We start from the raw sequence: 8810 nt of genomic DNA, 5'->3' as shown, positions 1-8810 counted from the left end.
TATGGTGGTTGGACAATTAGGCAGTGGGGACAAAACGATGGTAGTCGAATAGACTGGCTCGACAACTCCAGGAGGAGCGACACCATAGCACACTGAAGGAGCGACGGTTGGAGCAACTGTGGAAGTGCAGTAGTATCCTAGGGGCAAGTTGGGCAAAGAACGTAGCCGAACCAGGCACGAATAGTCGAGCTCACACTTGGCACAGAAGACATATACATCGCGGGGAGGAATAATCGCCGTCGGTGTCTCAGAAGCATTGGGGTCGGTGTAATAATATGGGACACTTTTGCTTACGACTGGCCGAGGGGAAGTTGACGGACAGTAATAACCTCCGGGGCAAACCGGGCACAAGACATATTCTGAACAAGTTGGGGCAACAACGATAGTCGTTGTTGGCAAACAGATATAATATATAGTAGAAGGGGCGTATGTACTTCGAGGTTTTGAACTATATCCATTCCCGCTCGGCTTGGTGTTATATACTGGGCGGGTTGAAGTCGCTAGCGGAGAAGGACAGTGGTAACCGAGAGCACAGCTGGGGTAGATGATGTAGTCAGGGCATGTCGGTACTGCATATACCTTGGGGGTTCGCTCGGTCGTGGTAGTAGGCGTTGGACAATAGTAGCCCGGTGGACAACTGGGGCAGACCACATAATCTGGACATGACGGTTGTTCGTAGGAAGCCCAATTATAAGTTGACGTAGTACCTGTTCCAGGCGACTTTACAGTCGTTGGGCAGTAGTACCCGAGAGGGCAGCTTGGGCACACAACATAACGGCGCGCCGTAGCTGGGAATCGCTATGGGATTGGACGAAGGGTCTGATGAAGAGCTTGGTGGACAATAGTATCCGAGAGGGCATGCGGGGCAAACAATATAGTTTTCGCATGGGGGAGAGCCATATGATTTCACAGGGTACTCCGACGTGGTAAGTGTCCCTTGCGAAGGTCTGGGACAATAATACCCGAGAAAACAATCACGGAACACAATATAGTTATCACATGGTGGGGGAAGGTAGAAAGACGGTAACAGGTAGGAACAATTACCAAGGACTGGGTGGGGGATCCCGTGGCCTCTGTACTTAGACAGTAGTAGCTAGTGCAAGAAGGAACATAGCTAGAGACCGGTGTGTTCCAGGCTCTGCTAGCGGACAGGGAGGTAAGATCTGCACTAGGAATATACCCATAGTTATAACCTATCGGTGTGGTCGGAACCTGGGAAGAGGATGCTCCCGGATCGTTAGGATCATAGCTGGAAAGATATGTCAGTCACCATAGGTAAGTCGTAATACCAGCCTAAGGCAGGAGCGAGCGCGAAGTCGTGAAAAATTATAATGTCTGTAAAAGACTTGCTAGCGATGCCTTCAAAGCTGCAAACAATCTCCGTCGGTATTGACGCAAAATGTTATCGAGATATAGAGATCACAGGTCAAACAGGAACAGGAATCACCAAAAAAAAAAAAAAAAAAAAAGATCTCTGGGCTGGTAAACCACAGGCGGAACGAAAGGTTCCGTAGATCTAGTAGAACATATTGAGTAGAGCAAAGGGAGCAAAGGAAACAAAGGAAACAAGAACGAAGGCTTATCACTCATGTGATTGTCTGAATTGCAGAAACGGGTGTTTGAAGCTAAGTAAATGAGGATACTCACGGTTTACGTTTGTGATGCTTTCCTGGAGCTCCTTCAACGATCGAGCCAAAGAGGAGCGGGCCGGATTGTTACCTCTGCCTGCGTGAAAATTTGATATTTATTAAAATTATATCATGAAATCGTTGACGGTTGATGGAGCGATGCCGTTAGTACCATGATCATGTGCTACGAGTGAAGCCTCAGTATCTAAGAGCTTCGTATCCTGGATTAGAGTACGATTTATAAAACCCCCTACAACAAAAAAGTCTTAACGTAGAGGGTATCTTGATTGAAAAAATAACACCTCACAACGGATGCTTGCGGCGTAATATAGTTAAGTGGTAAGTACCAGTCGCTGAACTTCTCTAATATCAATATGGATATTCGCTCCCCAGCATCAATGTGTTGATTTTGTTGGGTTTCGAAGGCCCATGAGGCGCTGGTTGATGAGCGACGTGGTCTAGCGGAATATTCCTTGAATTTAGTTTCTAGTACAGCCTTATATTATGGTCACAAGTATGAGCAATCCATTTTAGCTAAAGGCGCTGATATTTCTCAGAGGCTAGTAGTCGCGGTTGTCTATATCTATTCAACGTCAACGCTACAGACCCGATTCGATTCATACGAGACTAGATTAGTAATATATTCATATATACAATACTATGTATTCGAAGCAAGATGGAATCAATATTATTGAAGAAGAACTTGATTTTATGGTAATAGAATTGTTAGGTATCGCCCGACAGTCAAGGGCTGGATACAAAGCTGGGTCCGACTTTTACCAACCGTCAAATCCCGGCGCCTAAACCACGGAACCGGATTGAATGTTTTATGAGGTATTGAACAATTATACAGAACAGGGATCACTGTTACGTCTCCAGATAAGGTAGCCGGCTATAGATGAAGAGGACCCAAGAGTTTCTCCGCACGTTTGGTCGCCATGGCCCAGGTGCGGCCTACATGCAGGCACCTCAACTGTACGAATGGCATTTAGAAACACTGGTGCCTGAACACTAGCATGGTTTGGTGCCTCGCCGAAATAGCCTTCCCTGTATAAGGTAAAATATAAAAAGTGGTTCTGGGGATCCATTACAATATGGCGCGGTCCAACGCAACGAAGTCGGTATACCTGGTCATCATGCAGGTACATATGGCTTTCTTATCCTGGTCGTAGCGTGATTGTATCGATTTATCGACCCCCTGCTTTCACATCAATTCACTGATAAGACTGGTACATCTTTTCTAAAGAACCAAAGCAATACCTGTGCTTATGCTTGGTCGTCGCGATGGGCCGTTATACCTTATGCATATACGCATGTGTAGGGCAAGGGTTATCAATACGTATAGCCCCCTTCTCAGGATCTTGTCCTATTCCGCATTTCGTGACGACTTGCATCTCCACATTCCTTAACCTTGAGCCTATCTATACTTAATTTGGTTGTGTTTCAAGAGATGAAGTACATACATGTGTACAAAGTACTTAATTTAGCTCGCAACATGCAGCCTGCGGTAGCGTCTGGCGTAGGCATGTGTGTTAAACTATCAATGTTAATATACTCTAGTTGGAATTGATTTCAGCTATCGACTTTCCAGATACCGATATTAGACATCCTTTGTGTCCTAAAACTCGTTTCCAAACTATATTAGTAACCTAGTTTGTGGCATTAGATTGGGTCTTTGATGTGGCCATAGAATCGATTTATTAAATTTTTGCCTCAGACTACAGAGCATGACACCTTTTTTAGTTGTGAGATGGTCTTGGTTGTTCGATTCTGAAAAATCTGGAAGCTTTAAGATTTTCTTTTGTTGAAACCATCTCTGGCCTTTCTGGGAACGCACCGACTTGGCTTGGCATGCAAGATTACAGAGTAAAGGTCGTCTCAGCTCGAATATGTTAACTTGGTAACACAGAAAGACCGTCAGTGCTTCGTCCCAGTGCCCAATTACAGGCGGGTGCAGAATCCGAATGTGGATGCGCAAGGGTGGGGCGAGGTGGGGAATACGCCGAATGAGATCACACGACTAGGGTCATTTTGGCTAGCCAAGCGTCTAGCTGAAGGCTGGGGGGCTGATATTCTGATAAAGGGTCTCCTTATCTCTGCACAATTTTCGAGAACACAATTACAATATATAATCGGTGCGCAAAGTTTATAGCTGGAAATTTACTCGTCTAATCATTTATGTACATTCTTTCGCTTGGATCCGAATGTTTAAAATCTTGGCGGCACCAAGGGGCTAGGCTAAATCAACTCGACCATGGCCACAGGCTCACCGGCTTTGTCCGAACTACGGGATTGAAATCGGAGGATGGGCTTCGAGTGGGGATTTTCAGGTACAATTTATACACCCGTCTGCAATCGAAACCGCCAGGGTAGAATTGAAGCCTCAAACCCCTCCCGCTTACTCGATCTTTTTGGTAATCAACTTTCGCGTTACGTCTGTCCATTATATATTCTGGCTGCGAAAGTGATAGGCGGGTTAAACCGCGACATTAACTGTGGCGTCACAATGGAATGGGCAAAGGCTGATCGGAAATATTCGCGATCCTTTTGATACTGACATATCACAATGACAACCGTCTACAATACAGCTGTAATTCGCAAATGTAATGAATCTAGCTGATTGAACCTATAATTTTAGTTAATATAGTCCTCAAAAACCTGCGGAACTTGGTTTATACCTAGGCAGTTGTCGATATCATAAAATCCCGATATGTATCCTTGTACGTCGGTATGTTACATACATGCACATTGGTATCCGTTTGCTATCGTTTTGTCTGCTTGTGAACTATGCGCATTAAGAAGATGAAGAAAAAGGTTAACGCTCGCATGTGAATATCAAAATAATTCGATATTGACCCAATTCAGCTTGATTCAGCGAATCTCGAGGCCCTGAAATTCTGGCAACAACTTCGCTGGCACAAGTGCACAAGATGTTGCATTGAATAAACTTAAAGAGGCATGTTTCTCGTGCTGGCAGCTGTGATACTCTCGTTGAATCATAGAAATTCGAATTACAATTGTGTGCGTCGTTTCATGATCCGAAATTTAATTGGTTTCGAGTGCTCGGAAGCGATATGGTTCTGTTCGCCGTCCAGACCCTGTATGCATGACAGCGGAGTTTTTATAAGAGCGAGGAACCTTGTAAAATTTGGCAGCTGGCAAGCGCAACTTTGCTTGCTCATTGGGATTTTCTGGCGTGGGAGCCTTGCTAAAGTGTAAAATCCTTGTCCCGAGCAATTCAGAGTTCGTTTTTCACGAACGTAAGCCGGTTGGCAAAGATAAGCAGCACAACATTTTGCCGCACGACGTTATCTTGGTGTCCGCTCGCCCAATCAAACGACGGGTATATTGCAGGGATCCCTCATCCAACGACATATCTCAGATTCATTCGGCACAAGGAAATTTAGCTACAACATGCTAACGACATCAAGGCCTGAGTTATCTTCGTTACCAGAGGAGGCAAGATCCGCAGAAAAGAGTCCAATACGCAAGCACTTCTTACCCCTCCCGATTGGCTTCTCTCGAACGCTCATTCGCCAGTACATTAACGAAGTCACCCTTGCATGTATTCATTTGATTAAAGTAGTAGCCAAATGCGTGCGACAAGGTCGAATATGGGATGTAGTGACAATTTGTGACTTCCTTAACTTCAACAACCCAGGTTATTCCAAAAGCTTCCCCCACGTTTTTCCCACTCGCCTCGGACCTGAGCGAGATATCGGGTGCAATAAGCAAAGTATTACGACGTAGAACAATTGCGAACAATGTCCCTCTTGGTGTCCAAGCTACCATGGCCGATCGGAATGTCTGTGAGAGCTTCGGCCAATGTTGAGGAACGTAGTATATAGTCCGCTCTAGTCCCCAGGAGATTGACATTTATCTTGCTCAATACCTAAACACCAGAGCTACGGCGACACAACATTCAGCTCGGCTCGTTGCATAATCAATTTGCAACAGGACAGACCGTGGGCAAAATGGCGGTACTATCTGAAGCGCAAGGCTATGGAATTGTGGTGGGACTCGGTCTGGGTACGTCAACATGATATACCCTGAAAATTAATCAAGCGGTGAAGGGTTACTAACATTCATAATGTGTAGGGTTCGCCTTCTTGATCATGTTGATTTCATGGTTCTTGAAGAAATATGCCCACGAGGTTCAGACATCCGAAGAATTTAATACCGCTGGTCGTTCAGTCAAGTAGGATTGCCTTCGATACATGTCGACGATAATATATACTAATCGAAAATGATAGGACTGGGTTGATTGCAGCAGCCGTGTGCTCATCATGGACATGGGCTGCCACCCTTCTTCAGTCCACCGCAACAGGTTATCGATATGGTGTTTCCGGTCCATTCTGGTACGCTTCTGGTGCTGTAAGTACTTGGTTAACCAATCGATCCGAAAGGGGGAATTCGAGTTACTAAACTTCTGTACAGACGGTTCAAATTATTTTGTTCGCATCTCTGGCAATTGAACTCAAGCGCCGCGCACCCTCTGCACATACGTACGTTTTTATATTCTTCAATCCCCGGTCGATTAATCCGGAATCATGTAGGGTAAAACTAACAAAATCCGACGCAACACAGATACCTCGAACTCATTCGCGCACGATATGGAACTGGCGCCCACATTACCTACCTTGTTTTCGCTACCTTCACTAACATCTTGGTCACCTTGATGTTGTTGACTGGCGGTTCCGCTGTGGTTAGTAACCTTACCGGAATCCCAACCGCCGCGGCTTGTTTCTTGATTCCGATCCCGGTCATTCTGTTCACCGTCTTTGGAGGCTTGAAGGCCACGATTATGAGCGACTACACTCATTCCGCCTTGGTTATCATTTTCATCTTGATCTTTACCTTCAAGATCTACGTTACAAGCCCAGTGCTTGGATCTTTCGGCAAAGTCTGGGAACTTTTGGTTGAGGCTTCCAAGAATGAGCCAGTTGCTGGTAACGAGCAAGGCAGCTACTTGACTATGAGATCTAGGGATGGTGGTGTGTTCTTCGTTATCAACATTGTTGGTAACTTCGGAACTGTGTTCTTGGACCAAGGTTACTGGCAAAAGGCCATCTCTTCCAACATTGGTGCCGCCTTGAACGGATACGTCCTCGGTGGTATCAGTTGGTTCTCCATTCCATTCCTCTGCGCTACCAGCATGGGTCTTGCTGGTGTCGCTCTCCAGAACAACCCGGCCTGGCCAAGCTATCCAAACCGTCTCCCAGAGGCCGATATCTCTGCTGGTCTCGTTCTTCCCAACGTCGCCGTTGCCTTGATGGGCCAAACAGGTGGTTTGATTGCATTGGTTCTTCTCTTCTTAGCTGTATCCAGCGCTTTCTCGTCTGAATTGGTCGCCGTTTCATCCATTTTCACATATGACGTCTACCGCACCTATATCAACCCGAATGCATCTGGTCGTCGTCTAAGGAACCTCTCCCATATCGCTGTCGTCGGATTTTCCTTCTTCATCGCCGGATTCTCCGTAGGCCTTTGGTACATCGGTATCAGTTTGGGATATCTCTACTTGATGATGGGTGTCGTTATCAGTTCTGCCGTTTTGCCCGCCGCTTGCACCATGTTGTCAACCAAGCAGAACAAGGCTGCAGTTATTGCTAGCCCAATCCTTGGAACTATTTGTAGTTTCATCGGTTGGTTCGTCACAGCCTATAAGAAGTTCGGTGTTATTAACGTCGCTTCTACCGGCTCCAATGACCCTATGCTTGTCGGTAACGTAAGTAGCCCCCCTGTGTGCTCGATATATCGCAATGAGATTCAGATGTTGATTTAATATGTCTCTAGCTTGTCGCACTCCTCTCTCCGGTTCTCTTCATTCCTCTCTTCACCATCATCTTCGGCCCTCAGAATTACGACTGGACCACCATGAGAACCGAGATCAAACTCGTCGACGACTCCGAATTTCTTAAAGAGGATGCCAACATCCGAACTATCCAGCAAGAAGCCAGTGGCGAGGAATACGAAGCACAACAAAAGTTGCTTAAGCGCAAGTCACTTATCGCCAAGGTCGTTGCCTCGAGTCTCACCATCTGTCTGTTGCTCCTCTGGCCGATTCCAATGTATGGCAGCAGATACGTCTTCAGCGAGAAATTCTTCACCGGATGGGTTATCGTTGGTATTATTTGGGCTTTTGTGTATGTCTACGATTCTCAACCCTACCTCCATACTTGGTTTACTAACTCTCTGGAAATACAGTGCTCTCGGAATCACTGGTATCTACCCACTCTGGGAAGGCAGAGAAAGCATGGCCCGCGTTGGGAAAGGTTTCATCATGACAATCACCGGAAAGTCCGCGTCTCCGGTCACCCATGGTATCCCGCAAGAGCAATCTAGCGATACCGACGAGAAGGGAGCTTCAGACAAAAAGGGTATCTCTGTGTAACGAGTGTGATGTGATCTAGTATCCAGGCTCGAGCTTGCCGGATACCCTTGCTGTTTTTTTTTTCCGCGAGTTTGAAATTTACGATTTTATTTAATGAGGATTTGTGGCTGTTTTGTCATTCTTTCGATTCATACTATACTTTTGTTCTAGCTTACGAGAGAGTGCTAGATGCTATTATCTAGAGGCATACGGATTTACGAGTTTGAATGCTAGAGAGTGTTACTTGAAGAATCAATTGGTGGGCTAATACCCTATACTTCTATCATATGAATACTCATAATCTCCAGTTTGGGTCCCTAATCTATTGCTGTTGAAGAGCCATGCGATGGCAGATGTTACAAAAATCCAACAAATGTTTGTGTTGCGGGCCGGGCGACAGTTACGAGACGTATAGTTTCTGATTCTAGGTTCTTAATAACCGTGGTAGATACTTAGGTACTTACCCAGGGATATTAGTAGAGGTAGGGCTTATAAAGGCCCCGTTAATGGCCAGTCCACCGCGAGATATCCGAGTCTTTTGAAGTCTGGATAGTAGGTTGTATACATACGAGCGTATCAGGTATATCAGTCAAGCCTGCCTATATCATACACCGCCCTTTGCAATGATGCTTTGCGCGATTAGGCTCTTTGGGTATAAGATTTAACCAAACGAGGTTATAAAAGCTCACATTGTGGCTTCCCAAGACGTCGCCAATAATCATCCACCCCGTCGATAACAGCAAAGAATTAAGGAATCGTGTCCAGACCGATCCCCCTCGTGACGCCTTCGGACCCATTTCCCATCGTGC

General features: G+C 45.9%; 1 protein-coding gene across 1 annotated transcript; it reads left to right on the top strand.

Moving 5' to 3' along the window:
• Positions 1 to 5602: 5602 nt before the first annotated feature.
• Positions 5603 to 8022, top strand: DFL_002562 (uncharacterized protein; the record flags this gene model as incomplete). The annotated part of the gene is made up of 7 exons (XM_067631367.1): positions 5603 to 5657; positions 5727 to 5826; positions 5882 to 6002; positions 6066 to 6133; positions 6216 to 7356; positions 7425 to 7774; positions 7836 to 8022. The coding sequence occupies 7 exons, from the start codon at positions 5603 to 5605 to the stop codon at positions 8020 to 8022; spliced, it is 2022 nt and encodes a 673-aa protein (XP_067493919.1).
• Positions 8023 to 8810: the final 788 nt, after the last annotated feature.

Source organism: Arthrobotrys flagrans (assembly GCF_004000055.1).
Source record: "Arthrobotrys flagrans strain CBS H-5679 chromosome Unknown unitig_3, whole genome shotgun sequence".
Classification (NCBI taxonomy): domain Eukaryota; kingdom Fungi; phylum Ascomycota; class Orbiliomycetes; order Orbiliales; family Orbiliaceae; genus Arthrobotrys; species Arthrobotrys flagrans.
The sequence above is the reverse complement of the archived record's forward strand: the minus strand, read 5'-3'. Positions and strand labels throughout refer to the sequence as shown.